The sequence below is a fragment of the Marmota monax genome, unplaced genomic scaffold, assembly GCF_021218885.2.
Source record: "Marmota monax isolate L192 unplaced genomic scaffold, Marmota_monax_Labrador192_F-V1.1 WCK01_AAM20220418_F8-fsc00006, whole genome shotgun sequence".
NCBI classification, from domain to species: Eukaryota; Metazoa; Chordata; class Mammalia; order Rodentia; family Sciuridae; genus Marmota; species Marmota monax.
The window spans coordinates 15,949,767-15,964,206 of record NW_026693712.1 but is presented as its reverse complement, the minus strand read 5'-3'; the positions used below and the strand labels follow the sequence as shown (position 1 = coordinate 15,964,206).

The 14,440-nt window shown below is 39.6% G+C and overlaps 1 protein-coding gene across 7 annotated transcripts in view; it reads left to right on the top strand.

The window, feature by feature from the left end:
• The window catches only part of Arhgap26 (Rho GTPase activating protein 26), a 411,097-nt gene that overhangs the window by 134,549 nt on the left and 262,108 nt on the right, over positions 1 to 14,440 (top strand). For all 7 annotated transcript variants that reach the window (XM_046460145.2, XM_058584255.1, XM_058584256.1 and 4 more), the window contains one exon: positions 3,746 to 3,840. In XM_046460145.2, the coding sequence (XP_046316101.1) occupies positions 3,746 to 3,840 (95 nt within the window). The remainder of the gene's footprint in view (positions 1 to 3,745; positions 3,841 to 14,440) is intronic.

The following is a 14,440-nucleotide window of genomic DNA, read 5'->3' as shown; positions in this document are numbered from 1 at the left end:
AGCCATGCTGTGCCCTTTGCTCTCTTCACGTCCAATTTCTCTTCCGGGCTTTCTTTTACTTTAGCCACAATAGAGAAGTTTATCAGCATCTCTGTTCCTTCCTTGTATCCAAGCAGTAACAAAGCCCTTTTAATGTTTTTTTGGCAGAGGAGGGGCTGACTTGTAAATAATCTCAAGAAAGCAGACATGTTAAAATATCATACATAGAGAAATTACAGTATTTTTGAAGGAATATCATAAACCTGTGTTAGGAAGAGTTCCCTAGTTTCTGTGAAATGAACCTGGAGGAGGCCTGCTTAACTTGGGGTCAGAGAACTTTTGTAACTCTTAGTCCTAGAAATCACCTTTGCTGAATTATTCTCTCCCACAGTCTTTATTTTGGGTCTTTTTATCTTGTACTTTATCAAATATTTAATGAAATGCGCTTGCATTTTCTCTACACCTATCTTTCTTGAAAGTAAAGAGTGGAGACCACTGCAATGGGTGTTTGGGACTCCAAAGATGTCAGCGAGATCCTGAAACACCTCCTTGGTTGTCAAGGGGTTTATACGAGTCAGTGCAGATCAATTTCTTGGGACAGAGCTTGACACTGATGAGTGTGATCTTAGGACCTTGGTATTATAGTAATTCATCTTCCTAATGATAATTCCTCACATTTATATTACATTTTATAGTTTTCTACTTCCTTTTATTATCCAATATTGTCCTATTTGATCCAATTTTCCTTCTTTCACAAAGGGAAAAATTGAGGGTCAGAAAGAGCAACAGATTTCCAGTGTCATACCGCTCAGGAGTTCCAGAGCTAGGACTGAACCCCCCTCATTCCAGAGTCTGAGTCTCTTGTTTCTGTAGCCATAATGTCACTCTTTGTCAGCTTTCAGGTGAAGAGAAGTAGGGGGACTAGCCATCTAGAGGTAATGTCCTCTCAGTTGGTTCAGAGGAATCATGTGATACTGCATTCATGTTGTACAAACCTGTCCTAGGCACTGGCAGCAGACTTGACATAGATCACATGGTGTTTTTTTGTTTTGTTTTTTTCCTAACATGATTTTTCTTCCCTCTTCCCCCCTGTCCCTTTCATTTGAATTATTTTCCATTAAAAGTGCTGACTTTGCTCTCAGCCTCAGGCCTGGAATTGTGAGCAGATTTGCTACATCCTCTTGGAGAGAGGAGCCCACATGTGGTGAAGGAATGTCCCGGCACCCTACCTTCTGAGAGGGAGCTCCTTCTGTGCAGGTCTGAAGCAGCCCAATGCTGATTCTGTCCTTTCCTGCTGCTCTCAGGATACAGACCAGACTCCTGCATGGTCTGGCCCTGGCCTCCCTCATACCCATTCCTCTCTGCCTCTCACTCTGGCCTTGCAGTACACCAGTGTCCCTCTGTTCCTTCAAGACCCTCTGCTGAGGCCACAGGTCCTCTGCACCCACTTGCTCCTGTTCTCCTCATTCTGTGTCCAGTGAATCCTCCCGACCCCAGCTCAGGGCAGCTTCCCTAACCTTCCTGACCCCATCAGATCCTTTTCATTTCAGCTTAAACACTGTCAGCCTCTCCCTCCTCCCCCCACCCCCAGCCCGCCAACTCTCTCTCAGTATTTGTCATAAAAAGTTGTTAACTTTTTGTTTAAGTGATTATCGGTATCTGCCACTTTCTAAACCCTCAGTAGTTAAACCAAACATTTTTATAGATTTTTTTTCCAATACGGCATAGTCATCCTTGGGCAAGAACCTCATCTTTCTACTTTTTCTGCTTATATTTGATGATCCTTTATAGATTCCTATATTCTCCCATTTCTCTAGGATACTTCATCTGAGCTTTCAAAGTAGAAGCTGGTCTAGAGCTAGTAAATCTGAAATACAGACATTAACAAATTGGTTGATCCTGTTGGGTGTTTCTATTTTCAAAGAACAAAATTTTAAGTTAGTTTAAAGATTTACTTGGCTTTATTTTCAATTCTAGAATTAAGCAATACTTCCTTCCATAAAATAGAAAAAAGTGTTCTGATGAGCAAAGCAGTTTTTAAAACAGAAAAAGGCTGAAGAAAGCATTAACAGAGGACTCAGAGTGAACTGGTCATTTCAGTTACTTATAAAGATGGGACAGGGAGACAGATAATCAGAAAATAACAGATCTGTCAGCATTAGGCTACTTCAGGTTACCTCTCAGGCAGAGGGAACTTTATTATCATGCCAATTGAAACAAACTTGTTTGGGAATTTTGGCTTTGATCTCTTATTTTTCCTGGTTTCTTAGAAGGTCAGATAAACAGCTTGGTTTTGATTTAGTGACAAATAACATTAGCTTGGGTGACTCCATGCTGACTTTAAGTCTAGGCTTTGGGGCCCAGGGTAGGAAAGGAGCCTAGTCCAAAACAGTGGCCTCTTATAATTTTTATTTAAAACACTCATACGTCTTACAAATGAGAGAAAGAACACTTTTCAATCTGAGAAATTAATCTTTGCTATTCAGTAAAAGACAATAGATATAAGACTCGTGAATGTAAACTGTCTCTTCCCAGGTCTTCAGTGTTTAGTGTGCTACTCTGATATTAGTGGGTAGCTAAATTTACCTTATGTAGTCACATTTCCTATTATTTCAACAAACCAGGCAGGCTTGCTGGTTTCTTTCTTCGTTTAGGGGAATAAAAAGTAATTGATTGGCTGGAGAAACAGAAACCCTAACAAATTCCCAAGTTAAAGAGAAAAAGAAGAAACTGGAGATACAACTTTGGTGTTCCTAGGCAATAAATTAGTGATATGAGATAAAATGGTTGTATTCTACTTCTACTACTCAGCAGTAAAAAGAAACAAACCCTTCATGTGCACAACATGGGCAAATCACCAAGCAATTAGGCTGAGTATAAAAAGCCAGATAAAAAAGGAGCACGTACTATGTGGTTTCATTTATACAGAATTATAGACAATGCAAATTAACCTGAAGTGACAGAAATCAGATTCAGTTGTTGCTTAGGGATGAAGTGGGAAGGGGGACCAAAAGACAGGGGAAAAGTTTTGGGGGTAATGGAAATGTTAGTTCAAATGTAATGATCACTTCATGGGTGTATAAGTATATAGAAACTTATAAATTCTACACATTAAACATGTAGTTTAATAATATACTATGGGTCAGTAAAGCTGTTAAAATGTTTATAAAACACCTACTCTGTCTAGGACCAGTTCATCTCAGGAGACACAAGAGTAGGCATAAATAGTCTTTTGCCCTCAGGGAGCTTACAGTCTAATGGGAGAGAGACATTAATCATCATTGAACATCTTCATCTTTGGACAGCTTCAGCTGTGATCAGCACAGTGAGGAAGGGAAAGGTACATGGTGCTATGTGAGCTTGTTTTGGAGGAGATTTGACCTGATCCAGGAAGGTGTTCTTGAAGAAGTGGTGACTAATGAAAAGACTCAGAAGCTCACAGTTAGGAGACCATCTTCAATTCTTATCGAATCCACAAATCACACATGTTTAAGACAACATCAGCAGGTGCTCATCTACCATGGATTGATACTATACCACCCCTATATACTAGTATTGAAGACGTTTAGCTCTGGGTACAATAGTTTCCTAAATTTAGCTGCAGGAGGCTTTGGACTGAGAAGGTTTTATGATCAATGGCTGATCTTACATGGTTACATACTCTCAGGTTGGAAAGGGTAAAGTTATCTGTTTAGGTACCGCATTTGTCCTGGAGAGGAACAGCCCACATTCTGCTTCACCTTGATAGTCTACCTATTCCTACTAGGGAGAAGATGAATCGGTCACCCTCAAATCCTGTACACGGAGGAAAACAGACTCTATTGAGAAGAGATTTTGTTTTGACGTAGAAGCAGTAGACAGGTGAGTCATTTTCTTAGGAACAAATATTGCTAAATTTGGATTTCTTTCCTTTTCCTTTAAGTCAAAATTTTCTGCTTTTTTCTCCTACCCTCCCTTCTTTATCCTCCACCTATATCCAGTTTGGATTAGACCTTGGGCCGTCACTGATTGTGAGGATCAGTGCTGCCTCCCCATCTTTTAGGTTCAGCAATGATTTATAGCAATTAATTTGATTTCAGCATCTTACATACTTAGGGTATGTGTTATGTCTCCAAGAGATTGGGTAGATGCTTAAACAAAACTATTTAGCCTGATTGTAACTTTATAAGGTCCCCCCCCCCCTTAAATAATACAATGATTCTAAAGGAATTGAGCCTAGTAACTTGGGAGGCTGAGACAGGAGGATCCCAAATTTGAGGGTAGTCTCAGCAAATATCTTAAAATTAAAGAGGACTGAGGCTGTAACTCAGTAGTAAAGCATGCCTGGGTTCAATCCTCAGTTCCAAAAAATAAAACAAAGCAAACAAATAAAAGGGACCTGAGATGGAAGAAATTTTATTCCAATTTAATAAAAAGCTTTTAATGAAAAAGCTTTTAGTGGCAGCATTTCACCTACCACTGTGCTCATCCAGGAAAGATACCAATCACTTGCAAAATCAGTCTTTGGAGAGAGAGCTGTGTGTTGTATTCCTCGAGATTTATAGTGTGTCTCATTAAATTGTACCATTTCATGGTGTTAATCTGGTTTGACAAGATTCCAATTCTTTGAGACACTTTACTTGGCAACAGGTTAATTCTTTCAATGAAACCCACGTGGTAAACTTATTTAAGCTGCCTGTTCAAGATCAGCAATGCTAGCACTGAGATCCTTAAATCTCAGCATGATACTCATGTAATACCATTTAATCTCTTTCCTTTAGTTAAAGGAAAAAAAAAAAGCTGCCTTCCCTGGGAGATTTACCTATAACCATTACTCTGAGGTCTGGAAGGTTCTGAGATAGTGCCTCTTGCACTAGAATGACTTCTGTGGCAAGTGTCTGCTCTGTACTGTGGCTGCTGAAGGCTGAATACCCTTTTAGCCTAAATTAGAAGTTCATGGAAACTAATTACATCTCTTGAGTAATTTAATCATTCTGTCTTTGGCTCTCAAGCTAGACAACTTAGGTCCAAATTTTGACTCTGTTGCCTAGTCGCCATGTGACCTTGAACAAGTTACTTAATCTTACAGAGCCTTGATTTCCTCATCTGGAAAATGAAGATAGTAATAATACCTAGTTCATAGGATTGTTGTGAGGATTCTGAGAGATAATACATGTAAAATGTGGCAAGGTGGCAGATAATAAAGTGCTCAACAAGTGTAAGTTGTCATTTTTTTTTATCACTGATTAACTTGTCCTGCATCAGACTTGATATATCCTTTCTCTTTTAAACACAGATATGTAATGAAAAGAAAATGCCCCACTCCTTCACTATGTGTGGTCCTGTGAGAGAGGAAGGTAAAGGAGAAGGGCAGCGCAGGGCATAAATTAAATTTGGATAGCAAAGGACAGTTGCAAAAAGCCATCCTCCAACCAAAACTGGTTCTTGATTGTAAGCAAATCTGCAATCTGGATGTTTCAAGCACTCATAGACGTATCTCTATTCAGATATAGAATTAAGGGAATCCATGTTATTGGCATCCTTGAGGAGGTTCAGAAGATGTGTTTGGGCGGATGTTCTTATGCATGTGAAACATTTATTTCCTAGAGCTGATCATGTGCATGGTTGTTTGGAAGAGGGCACACCTTGATTGGCAGCTCTCTGGCAGGTTGAAAACAAGCTCAGAGATGTTTCTGAAGCTGCATTGTTTTCCATGCCTTCTTCCAAGGATTCCTGAGAAGTTGTGGAGAGTTGCTCCTGGGGCAGTTAAAACTCCCTGTGGCATCTCCCTCTTGTTTCCACCTCGCCAACACTTCCAAGCACCTTCCCTCTCTTATCATACCTACAAAACCTTTTCGGGACCCTGTCACAAGCCAGGAGCACATGCTCACACTTCACACACAAAGAGGACTTGGGAAGTCAGTTTTTCCCTAGTGTCTCTGGGTCCCTTGGTGTGAAGTGGAAGCATCTTGAGCAGGTTCAGAACCAGGCTGCTGAATCTCCTGTGAAGCAAGAGGTGAGTGGACAGTTCCATGAAAACCCTTCTCTCAGTTTTCTCTAATAGGTCTCATGGGTTAGGTTACATGTTGGCAGTATTTTTCTTCTGTTTCTTCCTCCTCCTCCTCCTCCTCCTCCTCCTTCTTCCTTTCTCTCTCTCTCTCTCATTGGTTCTTTTTATGTAATGTTAGGATTCATTTTAACATGATTATAAAAGCATGGACTATAATTTGCTCTAATTTAGTCCCCAGTATTTCCCCTTTCTGTCTCCTCTCCTGCCTTCCCCAGTTCCCTTTCCCCTACTCTACTGATATTCCCGCTATTTAGTTTTTAAATTTTTTTATAGTTATCTCTTGTGGATGTACATGATAGAGAGATTCACTGTGAAACATTCATATATGTACATAGAAAGGAAAGTTAGGTAAGAGTCATCCCCCTGTTCTTCCTTCTCCTGTCCCTTCTCCTTCCCCCGTAGTCCCTTTCATCTAGACCACTGATCTTTCTTCTGTTTTGATGGAATCCCTCCACCCCTTTCCTTCTTTTTTCTCCCTTATTTTGGACTAGCTTCTGAAAATCAGATCTTTCTATATTTCTTCACATATCTAGAAGGGAATTAGGGTGACAAGGAAAAGGCATTTCCCTGTGTCAGGTGGAAGTAGCCGGGGGACTCTGCCTGGAGTCCTGTTCTCTGGGTGACTCTTGCCCTCTTCTTCAGCAAGGAGGGGACTGCTGCTAGATGCCTGCCGTCTTTCAGCCTGGGCCTCCTGTAGGTTCCTCACTTCCATATGCTGTACCACTGGCAGGGGCTCAAAATGCAAGTTTAGCACCCAGGAAGTGGACACAAAAGAGGGGATGGTTATATTTAGAGGTTTGCAATGTTCCCAGAATATGTTAACTCTACCATAAACATGGAATATGTAGACACTGACATACTGGCTAATAATGTGGTGTTTTATCAAGATAAACATGTTAAATAAAGTGTGACTTAAGAGTATGAGATGGCATGGATTTTGAAGGTTAAATCCTTTGAACCTTTAGACTCATTGCTGATATGTTATTTTGTAACAGAAGCTGTAGCCTTTACAAAGGGCTATTCCAGGGGTCAATTGCAAGTCCATGATATCAGTATTCCTTAATGTTGGTGGGAATCACTTACAACTATATCCACTGGGTGCTTGCTAGAACCACAGATTCCACTCCCTGCCCAGGACCAACTTTCAGGGACTGACACACTTTCTAGCTTTTTAGTTATTCTTTGTTCTTACTAATGATTGGTACACTGTACGCCATGTGTTTCACAATACAGTTTCATCAAAGCACATGAAAACATTTTTCTTATTAGAAACAAGCAACCATAGCAAATCCAAACCAAACAAAACCCCTCAGGCCTTTTTATACAGGTGCTTAGTAATACTCATGTGGAGGAGAGAGTACCTAATAAACAGAGGGGGTCATTTCTAGTCCACCTTTGAAGTTAAAGAATGTTAAAGGAGAGGAGGGCAAGGAAGCTATAGTATCTGAGTGCTTTCTGTAAGAAGGACACCTTCATACATTGTCTCATGTAATCCTCATTCTAACCTGATGAGGTGGCTACCCCTTCCCCATCCCCATGCTGCTGCTAAGGAATCTGCTGTTTAGAAGGGTGAGGTCATCTGCCCAGGATAAGGTTGGAAGTTCATAGAAGCTCATTCCACCACATGTTGCTGCCTCAAAACTTAGAATATTCTAGAAATATTCCAGGTGATGAGCCTGGTGCCACCAGTGGGTGTATTTCAGAGACACCATGGAGCGTTCAACGTACAGGCTGTGGAATCTACGAAGTGCTGTTCTCATTCTAATTATTTGCATTTGACATCATAAACTAATGGTGCAATAAAACTAAAGCTGCAAACTTTTCACACCTACTACTCTGTGACCTTTGGAAAGACCACACATAACTAAATTAAAAGAGGTGATATAGGTAGAGCATACTGCCCGGCATGTGGCACTTAGTTGGTGTTCCATGAATTCTCTCTCTCTGACATATATGTATCCCCCCACCTCTTCTCCTACCTTTTATTTTTAAGGTGGCACCTTTTGTCAGTGGAGACTAGCATGAGTCAGAGAAATCAAAGTATTAGTGCTGTATTATCAGCTGATTATTTTCATTAAATCCCAATGCATTGCTGTCAATGTGCTAATCCTCAAATCATGGTGATAAAGGGTTAATTACTGAGCCATAGGCCCTACATAAAGAACTGTTATGACTCTTTGATCCATGAATTAGCTGAAAATCAAATGAAGTCTTAATCCAGGGCTTTGAATTTAGATCTGTGGTTCTTGAACTTTGTGTATCAAGGATCCTTTTAAAATACTGAATACATCTGGGTGTGGTGGTGCACACTTGTAATCCCAGCAACTCAAGAGGAGGATGGCGATTTCAAAGACAGCTTTAACAAATTTAGTGAGGCCCTGTCTCAAAAAAAAAAAAAAAAAAAAAAAGCTGGGATATCAGGATGTGTCTCAGTGGTTAAGTGCCCCCTAGGCTCAATCCCTGATACCCTCTCCACCAAAAAAATCACTAAATACATTCTCGGATATCTACCTTTAATTCTTCTGAGTTCTTTTAACATGGCTTCTCAAAACTAGGCCTGTCCTCTTCCCCCTGGATACTGTACTCTTCCGTATTGGCTTCCACATTCCTTCTGAGGCTACATCTTGCTCAGTCCCTTCTCTCTGTTACGTTTGCCCTTTCAGAGGTAGTTCCAGGAAAGGTTCTGACCTGAACTGCTGAAGTCTCCTGGATTATTCTGAGCTAATGTTTCACAGGCTAATATTAGCTTTTCATGTCTTTCCTTCGAAAGGATTTTATTATTCCAACACTGAAAAGTTAAAGTTAGTAGAAAATCTTTTTATTTAATCCTAAAGCAAAACTTGTTTAAATCCAGGTGCCATGTCCATCAAGTGAACATGATGGTTCTTTGAATTTCCCTTCAGATTTCTTTTGAAATTCAGTTTCAGGACTCTAGCATTTAAAGTACGGTATGAAATGGCTTTCAGTAGATGTCTGTGACTTGTAGTGGTTATGGGATGTTGTTAAAACACGCTCCAAAGGAGAATCTCTTCTTATTTTCTTAGAAGGTATCTGTCATGGGTTAAATCATGTCACAACCAAATTCATATGTTGAAGTCCTAATCCTGTTTCTACAAATGTGACTTTATTTGGAGATAGCCTCTTCATAGAGGTAATCCAGTTACAATGAGGTAATTAGGGTGGGCCCTACTTACCACATCTGGTGTCTGTGTCAGAAGGGAAAATGTAGATACAGAGACAGACATGCACACAGACAGATGCCTTGTGAACATGAAGGCAGAGATCAGGACAGTGGTCTCTGAACCAGGAAATTCCAGGTTGCCAGTAGCCTATGAAAGCTAGGAGGAAGCCGTGGAGCACATTCTCCTTCACAGATCTAAAAAGGAACCGGTCTTGCCAGGACCTTGATCTTGAACTTTCAGCCTCTGGGCCTAGGAGATGGTGCATTTCTGGTGTTTAAGCCATCCAATTTGTGGCACTTTGTTATAGCAGCACCAAAAATGTACACAGTACTGACTAGGGAGGGCGTCTCTCTGTGAAGCAGCACCCATGTCCATGACAACCTTTTCAATGGGTGGCTCAGCTCTCCTTCAACAGTACCACTTCATAAAATTGCCCATTTACATAAATTACCTTCCTCATTCTGGATACTCTCTTTTTTTAAATAGTAGTCTAAGCTTTTAAATAATTGCCCTTTTATACCTGAATAAGGTGTCAAAAGACCCAGACTTTGAAGGTTTATGTTTTATATTGGTTAATTGACTAGATTTATATCATTTTTTCCTTGAAGTAGGTCAACTCTGCTTGAATGAGTTTAGTGTACAGTTCCTGGGTGAAGAACGGGCATGCAGAAGCAGCCTTTAGTGGTGGTATGTGAGTTACTAATAGTTGCCAGTGTCTATGGAATAATTAACTCCACCATGCAGTATCTCATGGAAATTAATGAGCAAATATAGGGAAAATATTTGTTTAAGCTAAAGGATCATGGTGGTAGTCATTTGCCAGCATCCTTGGATTTGTTTATTTTAAAGAAATTTCTCACAGATGTAAGTAACACATGGATATTTTCTTCCAAACGTTTTCCAGGAGGGGCCACTAAACCATATGGAAAATTATAGAAACAAAAGGCATCTTGTGATTCACTGGATCAGTGCAGTCTCTTGTGGGGCCGTGTTTATACTTGGGGAAAGGAAACAATTAGGATGCTTTATTTTTTTTTTTTCCAGGACTAGCTGGCTCCAACAGAAGTCCATCCATTTGAAAATCTTATATGTGTTAAATGCTCTTTCCCCCATAGTCAACATTCTCCAGAGGTAGACAGCAAGGATAACTTGTTAGAGATGGCCAGGGATGAGGGATGGAATCCAGGGCTAGACAAGAATAATTGTCTTCATGGAGCTTATCTTTGAGTATAGGATGCACATTCACACACACCTACACATGTACGTATTCAAGCAACTCAGGATAAATACTGACATAAACCCGGAGGCCTGGAATGCTGTTGGAAAATGCAACAAATCAGGGGCCTTAACGATTGCACTCTTGCTGAGAATAATAGCCTGATTGGGTATCCCAAATCCATTTCCTCCTTCCCTGTCTCATATTATTAAGCATAACTGCATGCCAGAGACTCTACTGACAGTCGGGATATTACATTTTCTGAAGCACAAGGAATCTATTGGTCTGTCTATCTTAAAAGCCTCATCTGTTTTTTTTTTTTTCATACTAATTTGAAGTCTTCCTTCTTTTGCAAGTTTTCTATGTGTAAGAAAGAGGAGTCAGTGTTCCACTGAGCCAGTCCCAGTCTAGCATAGCCATTGTCACCTCTGTCTCCTTCTATCCACCATGTCCCCTGTATTTGCATGGTAATGGCCTTTTCTTTGTACTGGTTGGGTGGTAAATTAGGTGTGTATTTCATATACCTGTGCTCAGTTCTAAATATTGTCTTAGGGGAAGCTTTTAATACAGTACTGCGTGCCTGTGGTGGTTCAATTTTGTCTTCCGGTGAAGCAATATTGAGATACACTATTTTTTTTTCCTTTAAAACTTTGGTGAAACAACTAGAGGAACTTAATCGAATTAATTGCTCCTCAAACTAAAACTTTAATATATATACACATAATTTTCATTTGTGTATATGTAGGAGGGAAAACAGGAAAGTGGAGGATTGGTTAAAGTCAGAATAGTGGAGACTAGAGTTTTATGGAAAAACTGAAAAATTGACTTGATCTCTCCAGTCAGTCAGCTCCCTCATGTCAAGTAAGTTTCAGAGCAGGCTGCATATTGCAGATGAAAGATCCAAACAGCCCCAAGTTTGAATTCAGCATCTGTCCCTTATTAGCTGCATGACTCCTGGTGAGTGGTTGAACTGCATCTAAAGATGAGGTTAATGGCACCCGTCTTGCAGGGCTGTTCAGTAGATGTCCAGTGTCTGAAAAGGTTGTGCCTTTTTTTTTCCTATTCTATAAATTCTGGTACTTTATTGTTATTTTGGCAAACCTTAGTTCTGGGAGGTGTTTCTATGAGCCTGCTTTTCTTTTCTTTTAAAATTTGTTCTCATCAGTTCTACATGATAGTAGAATGCATTTTGACACATCATTCATGAATGGAGTATAACTTCTCATTCTTCTGGTTGTACATGATGTAGAATCACACCGGTTGTGTAATCATATATGTATATAGGCAATAATGTCTGATTCATTCTATTTTCCTTCCTACCCCCACGTTCCTTCCTCTCCCTTCACTCCCCTCTGCCTAATCCAAAGTAAGCCTGCTTTTTGTCCTATAGTATATGACTTCTCAGTTCATCTGTAAGCTGAGAGTAAATACAGGTGCATCAAAGGTATACATGGAAAGAGATTGCTAGAGAAAGATTCTATTTTCAAACTATTTAAACAATAATTTTATATTTATACACATTTCTTACAAAAAGATGAAGTTTTATGCCCCCTACAATTTATGATCTCAAAAAGAAGCCATTCTCATTTTAATTAAAGAAATTCTGACTTCTGGGGTATGTGATATGTGTGCACACACTAGTTTGTGTCTTTGTAACTGTGTTTTTGTATGTTTTCCAGAAAGAATCATCTTATGTAATAGCTGCATGACTGTATTCAGCCTCTAGATGGCAGTTTTGTATATATATTGGTAAGGATAGTTCGGTTGAAAATTAGCTGTCCTTTATACATTGACAATTAGGAGTCAATGGAGTATGTGTGTGTGTGTGTGTGTGTGTGTGTGTGTGATCTGTAGAAGTGATCATCATGTGACTGTTACTCCTTAAGGGAAAGGTATTCTAAGTGACTCATTCTTTGTCTAGAAATTCCTTCCTCCCACCCATTCTCCTGGATCATTCATACCCACTTTCCTGCAAAAAGCCCATATTCTTAGTTAGGCTTCTGTTTAAACATTGCCTTTTAGCTGTTTTCTGAACTAAAGTACAAGGCTCTTGGCTTCAGGGACAGCTTATCTGAAGATGGTGAAGACAGTCCATGTGTGATTCCACTGTCCTGTGTGCTGGGCGGTTGGACTTCTCTCTCTTGGTGCAGCGTACCTTTATCTTGTGCAACAGATGAATCCATTTTTCCTGGTTTCAAAATTCCCCTCCCTCCCCTTCTCACCCCTTGTTTGAAATAATATTTGATTTTGCCTTCCTGCTGGTTGGATTGGAGTGCTGGTCTCAATGCCATTGACATTTCAGGCAGGAAATGGCTTTTTCCTTCCTCTGAGGGTGTTATACTGCTCTGACTTCCATGACATGAGTTGGGGAGATATTGTACTTTCTGAATTGCCTCTTGGCTCTTTTGTAAAATAGCAGAGCAGCTTTTGAAATCTTTAGAATTCATGTATTTAAGTTAGAACTTGTCATTATTTTTTTGTTTCTAATTAAATGAGAGTGTTTGCTCTGATTTAAGAACAAAGGGGATATGGTGGTTAATGGATTTGATAGGAAGGTGACTGGGGCAATCATGTTTCTCCTTTTTAATCTGCAGAGTGAAATTTGGAGCTTTAATGATTGACTGTACCCATTTATTTACCAGTTTCTAAATATAGACTGTTTGCTTTTACACATAGCAAAAATGAGGTGAGGGGGGATCTACACTAAAATTTCGCTATTATATAAATTCAAAGAAGGAAGTACTCAACCAGTAAATTCCGCTTATGTTCATTTCTGCTCATTGTGAAATAGAATGGTAAAAATGGGGTAGGGATAAACCAGAAGATATATTTTCTTAGTTTGTTATTAATAAATGGTAAGGGATATTTGCATTCTCTGTGAGTCTCACTTCATTCCATCAATTAATAATGCTTTCTCCTGGTGAAGTGTGTTAACCTTTGTTTACTTCTATGTCCCTGGTGCCTGTATTGTAGCTGGCACATAACAAGTATTCAATCAACATCTTTTATATTTAAGGGCCATGCAGTTGTGCTAAAGATTTCTTTGTCTACATTTTCTGGTGTTTTATAACTTCAGTCTCTAAAACATATAAGAACTTATCTGATGTGATTGGGAATGTTTACTTTTTACACTGTTGTTATTGAAATGATCCTAATTAGTATAGGACCTTTCTTCTAAGAGGTCAGTACTGTTGACTTTAATAGGTTATGATTTACTCATTCATCAGGATGAAATCATTTCTAAATAGTGGATTAGAAGCTGTTTCTAACTATTTCTTAGGGTGTGTGGGAGGGGGTTCCTCTCCTTGAATAGCTGGTCCTCCAGGCTCCTGGGGTGTATAAGTAGCACACACATGGCGGCAGTATAGTATAAAAGGAATGGATTTTGCTTCAGAGTCAGACATACCTGGGTTCAAGTTCAGATGCTGGTGTTTAATAGCAATATAACACTAAATAGCAAGTGATTTCTCGGAGAGCCATTTATTTTTCACTTTCAAAAAAAGGCACAATGATAGTACTTCCTATAATTATTGTGATAAATAAGGGATAATTTAAGTGAAGTCCCTAGCATGGTGCTTGGTACATGAAAAGTAGTAGATAAATCTTAGGTATGGTGTGGGGGGCACAATTTGTAACTCCTGGTTTTTCTCTTCTCTATCTCTCTGACCCCACCCACTTTACCTGGCATATGGTGATAGGTGAGAGCTCCCTCTGGGACTTGCCCTTGTATTCTTGTTTTCCCCATAGAGGCATTGTTCCTGTGTCTCTATACAAAAGCAGAATCCTACAGATTTTAAGGAAAATGAGACTGAGCCTATTTTCCTTGGGAAGATATAAAATTTCCTACACATATTCTCTTATTTTGCTACTTTTCTGCTCTTTGTAGACATTTGAGTCTGTAATGTCATAAACAGAATGCAAAGGTTGTCATTCTCCAAGATTATTCGCAACAGCTTTGGTCATATCTGTATAAATGAAGATCTACTGAACCTTGAACTCTTGCCCTTGGCCAGG